The sequence below is a fragment of the Thunnus maccoyii genome, chromosome 5 (genome assembly GCF_910596095.1).
Source record: "Thunnus maccoyii chromosome 5, fThuMac1.1, whole genome shotgun sequence".
Lineage (NCBI taxonomy): Eukaryota > Metazoa > Chordata > Actinopteri > Scombriformes > Scombridae > Thunnus > Thunnus maccoyii.
Window position 1 is genome coordinate 32,723,737 of NC_056537.1, and position 17,866 is coordinate 32,741,602.

Here is a 17,866-nt window from a genome sequence, read left to right on the forward strand (position 1 = left end):
AAGCTTGAAGTTGACCCTGCTTTTATGTTGTGGGAAGTTCCGTTTTCAGGGATCATGGGCATGACTTTGTTCACATAAGGTCTCAAGAGTAAGCCGAACAAAGGCTATCATTCTATTTAGACCGTAGTGACAGTCATCCTTCAGTCTCTCAGATCCAGTTACATTCCTAACTTATACAGTACTGTGCAAAAGTTTTAAGCACCCTAGATGTTTAGATTCTTATCCATTATGCAATACCATCAGGGATGTGTCTGATCGGTCCCAAATTTATTCATGACATGACAATTACCCCAAGCATACAGCTTGAGTCATAAAGAACTATTTTCAGCAACAAGAAGAATGATGAGTCCTGCAACAGATGGTATGGTATGGCCCCCACAGAGCCCTGATCTCAACATCATGGAGTCAATCTGGGATTACATGAAGAAGCACCACTAGAGACAGGAGCTAAAACAGTGCTGCATAAAGGGCCAGTATAAGATAAATATATAAAGGAGTTTTTAACTGTAGAAGCCCTGGATTAAAAAATATAGACCTGGAAAAGTGCAGAATATGTCCCCTTTAAGCACAGTGGTGCTTTGAGCTACATGTAAACATCAACATGCTAACATGCTCAAAAATGACAATGCTAGCATGCTGATGTTAAGCAGGTGTAATGTTTATCATGTTCATTATCTTAGTTTAGCTTGGTAACATTTGCTAATTAGCACTAAACACACAGTACAGCTGAGGCTGATGGGAATATCATTAGATTTGCAGATATTTGGTTTCAAACCAAAGTATTAGACAATAGTATTTTTAACCCATTAATGGCTCTAGATGAAAAGTCAGGGGATCACCCAAGTTGTTACTCATCCTCTGAGCACCAAAGTGGTGAACTGACCAACTTTGCCATCCCTTAAGTCCTGTTGCTAGCGTGATAGTTATCTTTAAATTAAACCTGTCAAAATGCCAAAGGGAGTCAAGTGTACGGTTTGCCTGACTCCACTGATATGTATGTATGTGTTAGACTTAATGTCAGTGTTTTGTGGTTTATATTTTCTTTGTTTTGTTCGTTTTCTTCTAACAGTTAATAACGTTTATTTTCAGATTGTTTACAACGGTTATAGAACGTAGAGTTAGAGCCAGAGCCCGAACAGCTGATTAGCAGCGCTGTTGTTTACCGTCGCCAAGGCAACCCGGCAGCTCACGAGTTGTAATACGTCACGCGTAAACAGAGAGAATGAATGAGAGAGATTATATTGTAATGTAAATGTTGCGTGGCTGAAGTTATGAGAGAATGAGATAATTGTTTTATACCTGAAATGATAGGAATTCTAAATAGTTGTAGATAATAGACTGATATAGCACGTTCAAAGCTCTTTTTTTTGGTTGTTGTTTTTTTTTTGGGGGGGGGGGGGGGGGGGTAGTTGTTGTGCTGTTGTATGTTTTTTGTCCGGGACTACTGATGCAAATTAGCTTCAAGCTAACTCAGGTGCAGTGCATCTTTAATGTTGCAAACTGCACAGTGTCCCATTCAATGAATAAATCAATAAATCAATATAGAATAGATCATTTTCAATAGCCTATTTTATGTATATATATTTTGTGATTCTGTCAGCCTATTGATTTTAAATGGAAATAGCTAGTTTATACATGATTACTGTATTTTGAAATATTGAATTTTTATATTATATTGTTATTTTTTTGTATTGTTGTTGTATTGTTCCAACTAATTTAAGTTGGCAGTTAACATACTAAGAGCAAAGCCACGGAAGATCAGCTGACTCACACTGTTTTAATTTGTTCTTTCAGAATAAATTATTTTTCTAAAATATGTCACCCCTCGAGTGAGCCTCCACACTACGGGCCTAACATACACACAATCTGAATACAGCTTTGTTGGGTATGTGTGGTTTATAATCCTCTGAAACTGTTTATTTTAAGGGACAACATGACTTACATGACTTGTATTTCAGTTTAGTCATGTCATATCACTGCACAACTTTTTGTTTTTATTTGGACATGTCATTATATGTGCAAAGCATAGCAGTTAAAGCTGACATCTCATTTCATTATAAACATGTTTCCTTGATTCTTCTTTTCTCACATCTTTTCCTTCAATCTTCAGTAAGAGGGTGCAAGACACAAGAGAGGAAAATTAGGATGCAATTAATCGAACTGAGATGTACCCTTTGTTGTAGACTAAAGTCATGGTCAACTGCACATTTCTGACCTGATGGCGGTGCTAAAAGAAATGTGAGTGAGGTCACAAAAAACTCTAAGACTCATCGTTTGGCAACCATAAATGTCCACAACAAAATTTGATGGAAATGTGGACAGTGGTAAAAAAAAATATAATGTAATTTTTCTGGGGAGCTCAAAAAGCCCTCTAATGTTCCTCTGGAGGTGCACAGACCTCAGATTGACAGCCAGAGCTAAAATCGTGCGCGATGAAGCTTTAATGGGACCCAGAGTGGATAGGCATAAATAGGCAATATTCAAATGAGCCATTTTGGTGCTGCAGAGCATGCAGTGTAACAAATAACTCCTAATGCTACGCTCAAGGCGTAAACACACTCTGTGGGTGAATTAAGTTAATTTTAACATAATATTCTGTGATAGACAAAACACTCAAACTTCAATTTTTCTTACTCTCATAATGCACCTGCAGTATGATGCCTCCCAGTTCACTTCTGGTAAAGTTATAGTCATATTCCTAAAATCCTGTACAGCAGAAGGATTCCTGATTAAAGTAATTTCTTAAACTATTTCTGCTGAAAAGGTTTAGAAGTTGTCAAAAGTCCTCACCAATGAGTCACCTGACCACTTCCCAGGCAAAGAAGAAATCATACGCACCTAACTGAAAGGAACACCCCCTCTCAGATCAATTAATCCACTCAAAAGCCTTCCTCCCTTTGTTTGTCCTTTTTGACTCCAGCCATGTGTTGTGTGCATCACAGCTTAAACCACACACACACACTGAAAATGAAGTCTACAAAGAAATGAAAATAAAATAAAACAGCTCTGCATTTTTGAAATTTGGATTCCTGCCTCATCTCTCTCTCACATACACTCAGCCTACCCCACTATCCATTTGATTTTGAATCTAACAGAGGATATTAGAAGACAAAGTGTGAACCAGTTTTTTAATCAAAAGAATCCTGAGGATTGTTTTGAGGTTTCACATCTTGCTGAAAGCTAATTAACCATTGTGTAACACTGTGAAATTCTACATGGCATCTGTTGCTCCTTTCACTTATCTCCCAGCCCGGGCACACGCACATATTGGACCTCCCCTCCTGAGGGCTGCCTCTAATAAATTGAGGTGGACATGAAATGAAAAGTAATTTAGTTCGACCATTCTGCCATCAATCAGACTGCATCCACTCTCCATTCCATTACACACACATCCACAACTCAGTCGAGCTGATCCTTTGCACATTTCTAACTGTCCATCATACTAGACTGAATGAGGCGCTTCAGTAACGCTGTTCATTTGGATGGCTTCATGTTTTACAGCGGATTACAAACACAGTTGCCTTTTCAACATGAGAAACAAATAAAGCCAAACAGACAACATATCTATTTAAGATCTTGCAGAAACATGTATATATATATATATATATATATATATATATATATATATATATATATAGTATATATAAATTTTGTCATGTACATGTCCATTAAATGTGAAACTACAGCCAGGGGACAATTAGCTTAATTTAGGATAAAGACAGGAAACAAGGGGAAAGTTGCTTGCCTTGCCCTGTCCAAAGTTAATAGAATCCTCCTGTTGCACCTCTAATGCTCACTAATGAACATATATCTTGTTTGTTTCACACATACAAAAACCAATGTTTAAAACTGCAATTGGTGGAGCACCCTGGTAGCCGAACGATTACTAATGGTTGCATGCTACATAACTGTAACGTCCCTGGCTTGATTCCAACCAGGGACCTTTGCTGCATGTCATACCCATCTCTTTTTCCCCTTGTCTCCTGTCTGCCTCTTTGCTGCCCACTGTCCAATGAAGGCAAAAATGCCAAATGCAATTTGTAGTTTGACACGAGGTTATGTGTCGGACTAGCGCAGTGACTCTCTTGAGTCTTGCCCTCACTGCGAGATTTCCACAACTATCACTGTCACCACAACTTGTCGTCTTCATATTTCAGTTTTATGGACTACACAAACAAGATTTTTGATTTTTTTTTTTTTTGGATTTTTTGATTCTTTGGACAGAGCTAGGCTATCTGTTTAACCTTTTGTTCCCGTCTTCATGCTAAGCTAGGCTAACCATCTTCTGGCTGTATCTTCATATTTAGCGTACAAACACATCTCATCTTACTCTCCACTAGAAAGCTAATGAGATTATTTCCTAAAAAACTATTGCTTTACAAATTACAGGTTGTTCCACTTTGATATGCTGCCATTGAACTGTGGACAGAGCTGGTTCTAGTGTTACAAGGGTATCAAAGCTTGAACACAGGTTATGTGAATGGATTTTTGGTGGAAATAAACTAGTAAGTCTGCCCAGCTTTCATAAAATAGAGTATATTTTTATGTACAGAATGGAGTAATGACAACTCAGCATGGAGGGAACCCTTGTAAGAAGTGGCCTCTTAGTGCATTTTTGTAAATCGTATGGTACTTAAAGCCCACAGAATTAAATTTGGGTTCATTTTGGCTGAGTGATGAACCACTAAACCCAACTGACACCCAGTCCATGAACCCTCTCCTTTGCTGTCTAAGTTTAGGGTGATTATGCAGCTGATGGTCTCGCTTCCTCCCTCACCTTGCATTCATTCAGTTCCCTCCCCATTAACATTAAAAATAAGCACGATTGTCATTTACAGGCTGCACGTTTTCCTCCGGGGATATGGTGATAACAGATATCTGGCATCTGATTAACCTGGGTAAAGGCAGCAGGCTTGAGGTCACCAGACAAGCATGGAAAATCTATGTCTCAGCAGTTGGCGTCAAGCTGCCCTTGAGCAAGGCATCAAACCCCAAACTGCTCTACTGCTGTGGCTGTGACAACATCAGTGTGACTATAAAAATTTTAGAATGAAACTGCATGGACCTAAGTGTATTTTCCTACTGCTAAATAAAAATGAAATAAAAAAAATATTGAAGGTGAGTGTGTGTGTGTGTGTGTGTGTGTTTGTGTGTGTGTGTACAGAAAATTAATGAGACCACTCGCACATGCACACATGGATAGCCTACAGCCTTTCATTTCTTTCTTTCATTTTTCTTTCTTTCTTTCTGTCTTACCTTTCTTTCACAGTAAATGATAGATAGCATGAGTTTGACATGGCAGAGTGATGGCAGCAACAGGTATACGAGACAGACATAACTGATTCTAAACTTCTAATTATTTTTTAATTATTTGCAGTAAAAAGAAAATGATTTACCTTGTGTGTTTTTGTATCATCTCCACCATCTTCCTCCAGAATCTTCTTCACAAGTCTGTCTCTCTGCACAAAATAAAATGCTTGATTTGTTTCCTCTGTGTGTATGTGTGTATCGCAGATCAGAGCCAGGTCTGCAGCATAGCCATGCTTTAACAGTTGTCTACCTACTGTACAACACAGTGCCCTGCTACTTCTTACTGAGCTCTGTCACACTAACACAGATTTAACGTGGGAAGCAGCGCTTGTGCCTTCAACATAAAAGCACAATACGTTCAGAATAATGTCTTATTATTTAATTGTGTGGTTGGCTGTGATTTGTGATCATATAAAACCTCAATCAGAATCATAGAATGAATAATTCTTCATAATATTATATTATCCACAGTAGATGTATATATATATTTTTTATAGGTGGATGTTTACTCATCACTGAATGGAAGTTACAATTTTTCCATCGTTTTAACATAATAAGTCAGTTGCATTTTATCGATACTAACCTGTGTTCTTTGGCAAAATAGTAAATGAATTAATTTACCACAGTTATATTATTTACAGTATTTGTGTGTGTGTCTGTGTGACTGCGTGTCTGTTGGCCAAGGTGGATGTTGCGACATTAATATAACTATAATGAATGTGTACAATTTGTGATATTAAATATATAGAGACGTACATATTTTATTTAGTTGCCCTTCTAAATGAATTTCACTTTGCTTAGCCTACCATAGGTCAACAGCTGAACAGCCGATTTTCTTCATTTTACTTTATTTATTTGATGTTATGTAACAAAAAGCTTTTCAAATTGCATCATCTCCCGTTAAATACATCGAGATCCAATTTAGATCTTGATAAATCAATTTTATATGATGGTGTGGGAGTATGACGGCCAGGCAATTTTGACCTGGAATGAGTGCCAGGTCACGGTGACCTGTACCGATGCCAAACATGTCAGTCCACCAAACCAAAACAGGAGACACCTGGAGATATTGGGAAAGAGGCGGAATACCACACACACACATAGTACAGAGACGCCCATTCAAATTTGGTCAAAGTCCAAGGTAAGTGAAATTGAGGAATATCTCATTCTTCTTTAGTATTTGAGGGTGCCAAAGAGTCTGGCAAAACAGGATGAGACTTGTCACGCAACACGAACACATACACACACATAGCCTGTCTTCAGTATAAAAAGTCATGCCACGTTCTGTAATGTTGGAATTTACTCTGTCTACGTTGTTGGTGAGCTGTTGTGAATAAAGAGATTCCCCATCTGACACCTGTGTCTCGACCAGCTGATTCCTCTTTCATACACCTCTTTCTGCCACAACAATGGCTTTATTTTGAAACTTGCCACAGGAAATTGCTAATCCTCAAAAGTCCAGCCTGACGATTCATTCTGACAGTTGCAGCCCCCAGTGCGCTCCAGTTCCTCGCTCCCATCAGGACTCATGTGTTCTAGAGAATCAACTCCCACTGCAAATGCACACAATCACACACACACACACACACACACACACACACACACAGATTTAGCAAACTGCACTTCAATCAGAGGAATCTTAGGTCCAAGTGACAAGACAAAGTTTCATGTACTATTACAGATGTTATGTTAATAATAGATTACATCCCTAATTGAAATCTTGTACAGTGTCACTCCACACACTAGTAATGAATTCAACCAGCACTATCCAAACTGGGTAATAAACATCAGTAATGCTGGACACGAACATTATTCTTGATGTCCACCAGTATCACAGACTTCAGTTTACATCCTCTGAACAACTTAAAATTCTTCAGTTACCTCTTTTAGTCATTTGCATGCCAGTCACACAGGGTTACCTGCAGTTTGCATTTTCTCCAAAAATAAAACAGTCTGATGAACTGGAGAATTTTCCAAAGATATGAATGTGAGTAAATGATTGTGGCACATGAATCTGTGAAGGCTTCACATGCTGGAGGTAGTACTGATGCTCCTTGCAAGTTTGTTCAGATTGCAAACTGTATGAAAATGATCAAACTTCAATATGGAATTTCCATATTCATTCACTGCCATCTTAATAATCCCACTATGTGATAATTTATCGGAGTAAATTTTTAAAACCTAGTTAAAGGTCTTTTCACATGACAATTTAACACTACATGTAAATTAGATATATTTTTGTATGTATCTTTATATGTATAACTTAATATATACAGTGAAACTAATGTCTAGTTGCCCTGATGCATCTGCAGCAGTAACTACACATCATTTGGTATATTGCTGCCATCTAGTGGCTAAAAGCTGGCACAGTGCCATATTGAAGCAGAGTGAAGAAACTTTGCAGTATAATCATATAACTTTTTGTGCCAAATGCATATTACCGAGTTAGTAATGCAATTGATTACTTTTTTCTATGTATATTAATTTCTCCTTAAGTTGGTAAATCTGTTTTTGAAACAACTGAACTTCAATTGAAGAGAGTAGAGGTAGTTTTATTTAGTTTTTGCCAAAATTTCACATATATAATACCACTTTCTGATAGGGCATACTGTAAAGCCTAAAGGTATAATAGGCTTAGCTTCAATACCAGTAGTTAGGACTTCTTCAATCAATAGAGACATGAAATTGGTTATCATACGTTCCTTATACTTGTAGTTTAGTTTAATCAACAAAAATAATTAGAAATGCTATATTAACTGTTCAGTTCTCCATACTTAAATTCACCTTTACTTATAGAGACCTGAGAGTAATTGATAGATAATGTTGTATTTGCATCTTAACCATCAAAGGAACTGGTCTTTATTGCCTTATTGTTGATTGATATTCAATTAGCGTCTTTTTAAGGGTAATTTTATGTAACTACATATTGTCACAAGAGCGTACTCTGTGTAATGTCATCCTTAAATAAATGATTTATCAAGGCATTATCACTATTAATAAGACAGAGGAGCCAATATTATATTATATTATGTTATATTGTATTATATTATATTATATATTAACAGAAGATTTCTGTTTTTCTATGTAGAGGGCCACCTGGACCATTAAAAGAACATTTTCTAATGGGGTTAGCCATAAGCCTTTTCAGTCTCAAGTTCATGAAGTCAAAAGGGCAATTGAATATGGGCAGGCAACAGATATTTTTGAATTGATAAATTGCGTTTAAAGCACTATTGATATAAAAGAAGTGTAAGTACAGTCCCACTGCTATATGTCCAGGAGACTTTGAGTTCACCTGACTAAGCTATGATTGAAAAAAGGTCAACATTTGATAAATCTACACTTGTTTTTTTTTTTTAATTAGTTGGTTGTTTTAAAATTTCCATATATAAATAATAATAACAATAATAATAATGATAGTAAATTATTAACACTAGTCACCCAACTCAGTCACTACTCTGCCGTGTTCTGGGAAACATTATGGGAGCATCAGCACAAACACCACTTGAGAAATGATCCCACATGCTCACTCACTGACAAGCTCTGTGTATGCAACATTGTTCTTTGTGCTCATTTGTTTTACTTAAGCGTGCACTATTCATACTGTACACTATGTATAGTGTTTTACACCTATTGCAAATGTTAGAGACATTTTGGTTTGTATAAATGAAAATATATAATGTGAACTTTTCATTTTGATTTTGTAGTGTTTAAATTGTGAGTGTCTTAGGGTTGAGAGACAAAAGCTTTGACTAAATCTCTGTTTATCATGATTTAAAAAACATGGATTCCAATAGAATTTGAAAATAAAATGTTTGACAAAATCTGTATTTTTGTAGTTTTTTAAAAAAAATCATGTTAATCCATGACTTCTCCTCCTGTGTGCCTGTAACATCTTTAGCCTAAGGCCTTAAGAGCTCAACTAAGTAAATATGACGAGAAAATACATGAATACATTCCTATATGAGTTTAATATCAATGAAATAATAATCAAAATATGTTTTACGTCTGGACTTGAATTCTTAATCATACAACCATTAAGTAAGTATGTTTATTTTGAGTGACACAATATACTTCACAAAAGAAAGACAATTTCAGAAAAAGAGTATGACTGTTGTGTCATGGTGTTGCCAGTTTTCAGTTAAAATCAGTGCATTCTGACCTTGAAGCTGTTCAATAAAGTTTGATAAAAGTTCTTATACTTAGTCTTGACTTAAACTAGACCACAATGTCAAGAGTTGTTGTTAACTAAAGCAAACAACAACAGTAAAAGACCAAAATGTTAATGGTTTTCTTTGTAAAAGAGCCTCTGTGACATAAACAAGAAAATTCACTGATTGAAATGTTATTCATTTAAACGCTTATTTGCTTTGTCCTCGTAGGCAGGCAGACAAATGATAGGAAATGCTGGATTTTAGGGAAATGAACATAGGAAATATTGACTATTGGAGAAAAGGGATGTGTAACAGCAGAGAAATTATGGAATTGATCATTACAGCAGTAATTTTCAAAAACATTTGTATTGAGCCATAGGATCAGCCTGTTCCATGCTGGAACAATAGTAGCAACAGGTATGTGCTGAGACAAGAAATTAATCTAAAAATTAAGGTTATTTGTTGCAAGTTCTAATGGTCTGATGAAAATGACCAACAAACCATTTAAGATTGTTTAGGAGGGCTTCATATTTTTTTCTATTTAAAATTTTTACAAAGTAACAGTAGTAAATCTATTTAGATTGCGCACAACTGCTTTAAAAAAATTTTTTTAAAGGCATTTTTGCAGAGATTGGCTTTCTGGTTTTTATAATTTAAAAACATCATAACATAACAGGATTGTGTGAGATAACAGGTTACACAGTTCATTGATCATATCTATAGAAAAACTGATAATGACATTGACAATTTGCCTAAAGGGTGAAAAAACGGATATCTAGAGATAAGGTATGTTTTATCCCTTCCAAAACGGTTGTAAGGGCCTTTAAACTGTATTTAAAATATGCAGAACAGACACTGAAGAAAAAGTTTAGGTACATTAAAGGTTAATATAATATAATATAATATAATATAATATAATATAATATAATATAATATAATATAATATAATATAATATAATATAATATAATAATCTATTTTATGATGTTCCTGAAGTGTTCTTCATTGAGGGTGCTTTGCTTCAGCTGGCCTGCTCTTACTGAGCGTAAATCAGATTTGGCTCTTGTGACTACATGACAGTATTCAACAACCTGAATCACGTACAGATCTCAGATCTGTTCTCATTCACTTTCAGCGCGGCTTTTCCCACTGGCTGTCCTATGTTGATGACGTAAAGGTAATGGCCGCTCTCGCTGTGCCGTGCGGTTTTTTTTATTTTCTCCACCATAGCGGTTAAATTAAACCTTATAATATTTATTGCAGACCAGAAATAACAATATCAGCGGGGGAGGACAATTCTTAACGCAGCAGTGCCGTCTTTAAAGAGCTCCGGGTCGGCAAGGTGAATTAAAACGTGTGACTGTTAGCAGCTAGCAGAGAGTGGCAGTGCTGTTAGCTTAGCTTCAGGAGAGGCTGCATTGTTAATTGAAAGACGGGCGAGAGTACCGGAGGGTCCGCCCGGTGTTACAGCGGTGTTCGCCGTTAGGATAGCCGGTTTATTAGTTTCTGTTCGAGATGGAGCTTAGTTGCGTGCTCGCGGGTTAACCAGCTCTTCGCATTGTCAAGTTACGGCCTTGTTGCCAACTAGCGCGTCCCAGCTATTAACGTTAGCTGTTAGCAGTCATGTTACACCGCAGGGGAACTATGTAGTATTTACAAACTTGGAATTGTTGTCTAACTATGTGCACAAGTAGGTAACTTGGAACCCTTGCGAGACATTTTAAGTATATGAAGCTTTTATTCCCAACTATAGGTAGACAGTTATTAGCCAGGTTGCTAATGCAAAGTTTTTCATTGAATTAGCGTCGGAGAGAACTTAAATTAAGAAAAACCTGTGTATTATAATCACACTGCCGCATCAAAATAACTATTAGTGCTTCTTCAGTTAATTGTCTTCTGCTCTTCTTTTTTCAGGTAGGCAGTTTGTAAGCAAGTTAGCCAGTTTTTCTTTGCACAGACAAAGTCCAAATCACCCGGAAAAAAAAACATGAAGTTTGCTGTCATTTAGTTTTATTTAGTTCAGTGTATGCTGTACCGCGTATTATAGAGAGTCCAACATGCCATACTCAATTTGAAGTTCTGGCAATGCAGTGCTTCCTTGTTCATTTGGTTAAGTACAGTAGTTTGTTAGTTGTATTTACTGGTACTTTTCCAATAAAGCAAACTGGGTTGAGATAGTTTGCTGTGGGAAACTTATAAAGCAGTTCATTAGAATATTTTTCCTCTGGACACTAGTTATGTTTTGTCATTAGACAAAAGATAACTTTGATGGTTAGTTAATTGTCAAATTCTATTCTACCTGGTATGTAACCTGGCTGACATGACAGCAGTGAAGATGTTAAATTGATGGGTTTTTTAATGAAGCTTGGCATGATGTTCTTTTTAAATGTACTATTAAAGTGCAGGCTCTGTTTGCACTTACTTGCTTGCTGTATATTACTTGATAGATTATTGTTGTTCTGTTTTCTGCAGAAAATTCTCTAATGGATACTCCTGAAAGCCCTACCCAGTCCCCTCAGTCTCCGGAGGAGGAGGAGGAAAAGGGCCTTTCTGACAGTGAGCTGCTGGATTCTGCTGATGAAGAGGAGGACAGGGTCAACTCAGACAGTGAGATATTCCATGAAGAGGAGAACGGGGGGCTGGCAGAGGAGTATGAAGAGGAAGAGGCAGTGGAAAGCCGAGGAAGAGGTTTGGGATTAGAAGAGGAGGGGGAAGAAGAGGATGAGGTGATCCCTGACTTCGTGTCTGATCCAGAGGATGAGGAGCCTGTAGGAGAAAGAGGAGGGATGGGACAGGAGGATGAGACCATTCTGCTGATGGAGGGGGATGATGATGGTCCACAGCGAGGTCAGTTGGATGGAGAGGAGGAGGAGGAGGAGGAAGGAGAGGATAAAGTCATTGACACCCCACAGTCTCCAGACTCAGAGCAGGGCAGGAGCTTCAATGTTGAGGAGGATGGAGAAGATCGGGAGGACGAATATGGAGACTACAGAAGGGACGCCTCAGCAGAGCCTGGTGCCGAGACAGCTGAGGTGGATGATGAGGAGGAGGAGGAAGACAGAAGCAAGGCCGAGGAGGAAGAAGAGGACGAGAGGAAGAGAGCTGAGGAGAGGAGAAGAGCCGCCGCGGTGAGGGAGATGAAGGACGACTCAGCGTCTGTTTCTCGGGAGCTGGACGAGCATGAGCTGGATTATGATGAGGAGGTCCCAGAGGAGCCCAGCATCCCCACACACGAGGAGGAGGAAGATGAGGAAGACGCAAAAGCTGAGGGAGAGGAAGAGGAGGATAGTGAGGACAAGACTAGTAAGAGGAAGGAGAAGAAACCAATCCTCCCGCCATCTCCCAAAGACGGTGAACCTAGGAGGACGGACGACTCCAAAGGGCCTGAGAGGGTGCGCAGAGATTCCTTCAGAGACAAGAAGAAGGAAGAGGATGACGGCGAGATCGATGAAGGAGAGATTGATGTAAGTGATCATTGTTTGATTGGTAGTTACATGTCAGTATGTATGAGCTTGGCTGGTTGCAGGTTTTCAGTATACAAGATGTCCTATAGTCTTAAATAATATATTGAATGCATCAGCTTTTTCAAATGTGTATTGAAGTTATAACTGGACATTATTTACAAAATCATTTGACAATTGTTTTGGCCAGTTGTTAGATATACAGGACATACAGTATGACACTATAATAGCATGATAATTAGGCAATGATTTGATGGTTTGAGATGATGTTTACACCAAATACATTTTTTGGAAATAGCCCCATCAATTGGAGTTTATTGTTTCATTAGCCTACTCACTGTGCTAACACAGGCTAATAAGCTCAGAAAATTGTATTTAGCTACTGTGTAATGCAGCCTTTAAGAACAGAGAAACACCAGTGTAAGGCTTAAGCAGTCAAGCATCAGACATTGAAGGATACCTATTTACAGGCGGCTTTCTCTCTTAGATCAGGAGTTCTGTAATTAAAGGTAAAGCCAGCAATTCTAAACCGATCCGCTTTTTTCAAATTCAGTGAATATCTACTCACGGTCCGCTAGCTGTGTGTGTGTGTGTCTGTGTGTCTGTGTGTCTGTGTGTCTGTATGTCTGTGCGCGCTGTGTTCATACACAGCCCTGGCTCTGTAAATGGGCATGTAAACACAGTGGCTCGGAGTGAACCACACAACACAACTCTGGCCAGTCAGCAGCAGGGGTCGTTCATGCTTGTGCACAGGACAGGGGGCAGTCATTAGAGCAGCTGTCTGTGTAAGGACATGACAGTCTCCCGTCTCCAGCACCCGTTGAGTTACGCTGCAATTATAAACTGACAGGGTCTCCTCCGGGGTGTCTGTGGCAGCAGCAGAGTTGCAGCAAAAAGTAGCAGAGTGAGACATCTGTTCTTTGTCCTGCTGCCTGTAAACAAACGAAACGCTAGCTGTTAGCAAGCAGCTGCTCTCATGTCTCCCTGGGTCTCAGTGCTTGTTTTCGGCAGCAACTCTCCCGCTCTCTGCCTGCTCAGCCTGCTCTCTGGATGGCAGGCGAGTTGCACCGGTGCTGGTTCTAAGCAGCAGTCGTCCTCTGGCTCGTCCTCGTCTGTGTGTGTCGCAGCCCGGCTGTACACGGAGGACAACCCAATGGCAGCAGCCTGAAGCCCGCCGTTACTAACTCTTAAATAAGGGGAAGATCTAAACTAAAAATATAGTGTTAAAGATCAAAGTAAGCGCTCTTATATATAATATCTTATTTTGTAAAATATCCGGTGTAAACGGTAACACCGGTGTTGTCACGAGATTATTAGTTGGTGGGAAAATTTCCTCAATGTGGCATCCCTACAATCTACCAAACAAACACTCATTACAGTCGTTTTCTCTGGAGCAGACTTTCCTTGTATGATGCAGATCACCTCCCTGTGGCAGTTGGAGGATTTGTGGTCCTTGATAGCCTCCAATTTTTAATTTTTTTGTGCCCACAATAAAGCTGCTGTTTGTAGTTATGCACGGACTGATCAGCCACCGATCGAAATCTGCCAGTTTTCAGCTGTTTGGCCATGACCGGTGACCAGCTTCGATCAGTCTCATAATGGATGTTTCTTCCGGATGGTTCACATCGTGCACACAGTGGTACAGACAGTAATGGTACAGTCACACACGATAAAACTAAATGATATGAACTACAGCAGAGAATCGCCATCAACTGGTAACATCACAGCATGTCAGCCAGCGTGGCTGGTAGGTTGAGCAAATTTACCAGCCACTTCACAAATTCACCAGCATTTGGCCAGGGGCCAGTGCTAATTTCCGTCCCTGAATGTAGTTCTGTATGATGTGAAGGTAGATGAAAGAATATTCTGTAATGATGTCCCATGTGAATGTGTGCCCAGGATGATGACCTGGAGGAGGGGGAGGTCAAAGATCCCTCAGACAGGAAGATCAGACCACGTCCTATCTGCAGGTTCTTCATCAAAGGTAGGTAACAGCAGATCCTAGAATAGAGCTCAACTGACAGCTGCTTATGGCATATTAGTTTGTGACAACTAACTACTAAGTAACAGAAAACTGCAGGACAGAAATGGCAAAAATATCTTTGGTGTAATTTTAGGAAAAGGTGTCTCCATAATCTAACTTTTTCAACAGCAAATTGTCCTATTCAGTACATATTAGTCCCAATTATTTAAGAACCACATTGAATGGATTCTTATAGGAAATGTTAATGTTAAAACCATTGTTGCCCTCTCTTAGTGTAAAGGCTTTTGAAACTGATGCTGCACCAAAGACTGACTGTTTCATCAGTGTAACTAAGTACATTTTAATGTGACTTGCACTTTGGTCCTCATATCATATATTGTATCATACCATTTCATTTCATTTCATTTCATTATTTTTCTTTCTTATCATTATAAACTGAAATCCTTTGGATTTCTCAAACAGAAAAACAAACAAAAAAAAAAACAATTGCAAGACAACATCTTGTGCTCTGATTCATCATTTAATCAAAAAATAGATATAAACATTTTGAGCTGCAATATTAACATATATTATGGTTCAGTTCTTGAAATTCAGTATAGGACAGTTTTTAGATAAAGAAACCAGACGTGGATATTTATTCTGGCTGATCCAGTGACATAAATGCCTGACAAATACTTGATACTAGTTACATCTGTGTAATCTACCCCAGTAAAATTTCTTAAATCTAATCTTAAAGTAATGAATTGTTTGCTGGTTTTTACTCAGTCTGGTTTATAGACTGCTACAGATGTGACACCACTGGCACTCTTTTTCAAAACTGGGGCCTCCCAGACTTGCAGAGTGTGATGGTGCTGCTACTTAACACACATTTTGTGTATAGCTATTTAAATTGCATGCACATTTGAATTGAAAGACAACATGTGTGCAGCAGCATGAAGCTAGCCAGCTAAACAGAACAGCACCACTTGGTTACATACATGAACAACACAGGAGTAAAAATCCTTTGGGTGACTGCATTTCACTGCTCTTTAAATAGCCGAGATGGTGATAACATTCACCAGCATGAAGCGTGTTCATCAGACAAACAGTTACGTCTTGGAAACACAGCCTGCATGAACCTCAGCTATTTAAATTGCATGCACACTTGAACTGAAAGACATATTTTGGAAGCGGGAGTTGTATTTTACTAAAGAATATAATGGTTCAGAACAGTTTTTCCATTCTAGATAAGCTTGACAATGGTAAAAGTAAATATAACAGGCATGACTTGTGTTGTGTTTTGATACACATGAGCACAGAGGGACCAAACCACTACTTTTACTTTCATACTTAAACTACATCATGCTGATAATACTGATGTACTTTTACTTGAATGCAGGACCTTTACTAGATTAATCTTGCAGTTTAATTTCAACCATTAAACCCTTTTCCCCTTCGCCTTGCAGCTATAGCCCCAAACATGTGTCCAGCAGCATGAAGCTAGCCAGCTAAACAGAACAGCACCACTTGGTTACATACAGGAACAACACAGGAGTAAAAATCCTCTGGTTTCTTGCATTTCACTGCTCTTTAAATAGCTGAGATGGTGATAACATTCACCAGCTTGAAGTATGTTCACCATACAAACAGTTACGTCTGGGAAACGCAGCCTGCATGATCCTCAGCTATTTAAAATGCATGCACTCTTGAACTGAAAGACATATTTTGGAAGCGTGAGTTGTATTTCACTATAGAATATAATGGTTCAGAACACTTTTTCCATTCCAGATAAGCTCGACAATGGTAAAAGTAAATATAACAGGCATGACTTGTGTTGTGTTTTGATACACATGAGCACAAAGTATGCTGTTGGGTAGGATATAGTTTATTATTATCTGTATATTGTCAAATGTATCAGTTGTTCTACAGCAGGGGGAGCTGTTGTACTTATTATATATTTCAGGGTTTTTTTTCAAGTGCCCCAAGTAAAGCACTAAGTAGTTTAATTGTCATTCAGGGATAAATACACCTTTTAATTAAATATTATACACTAGATATACACCTACAACTATAATTATTGTACTGGTATTATGATGGCCCACTGGCAGATGCAGACATAAAATACAGTGCTTTCCAAAATGTACACATTTACTGGGTAAAATAAGAAAACTACTTCAACTTAGGTTGCATGTAAAACATGCCATGTTCATTTTTATGTAGTATGTTCAAACGAAACTGTAAGATTAATCCTACTTTAACAGGCTTGGATGATGCTCTCCCTGAGACAATCCTGACAGTAGCAACAACCAGGGCAAATTTGACCTACTTTAACAAGTTTCAAAACAAGTAAATCAACGTAATCTCTGTCCAAAGGGATCATGTGCAAGTAAGTGCATTGTACAACTATACAGCAATTAAAGCCAACTGTAAGAACAAATAGTGGTTTAGTGTACTCTAATGATGTCATATATATTAATATATCAGTCAGAGGGACCAAACCACTACTTTTACTTTCATACTTAAACTACATTATGCTGATAATACTTATGTACTTTTACTTGAATGCAGGAACTTTGCTTGTAATGGAGTAATTTGACATTGCTGTGTTGGTATTTTTACTTCAGTAAAGGATCTGGATACTTCTCCCACCTCTACAATAAAGCTGGATAAGATCCAGACTCCGAGACAGTCAGTAATGTAGCTCCTCCAAACTGCACCAGGTAGTTCTGCTGTTGCCTTTGTCTAGCATGGAGGATAACTAAAGCTGCTCATGTTGACAACTGACAATGAAATAAATTCATTTAGCAGCTGTTATGGCGGTTAAAACAAAGCTGACAGTTAATATTTCCTCGCAAGCTGCCACACTGAAAGATACCAAGGCTATCACTACAACTAAAACACTGAGCATGGAATTAGCACCCAAACTAACATAGAAACATCTTTTTCAGGACATTATGCAGCACCAGCAGGGAGAAAAAAG

At 38.3% G+C, this 17,866-nt stretch overlaps 1 protein-coding gene across 5 annotated transcripts in view; it reads left to right on the plus strand.

Annotated features, from left to right (window-relative positions):
• The first annotated feature begins 10,617 nt into the window (after positions 1-10,617).
• The window catches only part of zc3h18 (zinc finger CCCH-type containing 18), a 50,501-nt gene continuing 43,252 nt past the window's right edge, over positions 10,618-17,866 (plus strand). Inside the window, exons 1-3 of one of the 5 annotated variants that reach the window (XM_042411438.1) lie at positions 10,618-10,639; positions 11,935-12,926; positions 14,823-14,907. In XM_042411438.1, coding sequence (XP_042267372.1) covers positions 11,946-12,926; positions 14,823-14,907 — 1,066 coding nt within the window. In that variant the 5' untranslated portion in view covers positions 10,618-10,639; positions 11,935-11,945. The other 4 variants (XM_042411436.1, XM_042411434.1, XM_042411435.1 and 1 more) reach the window with 4 other exon arrangements.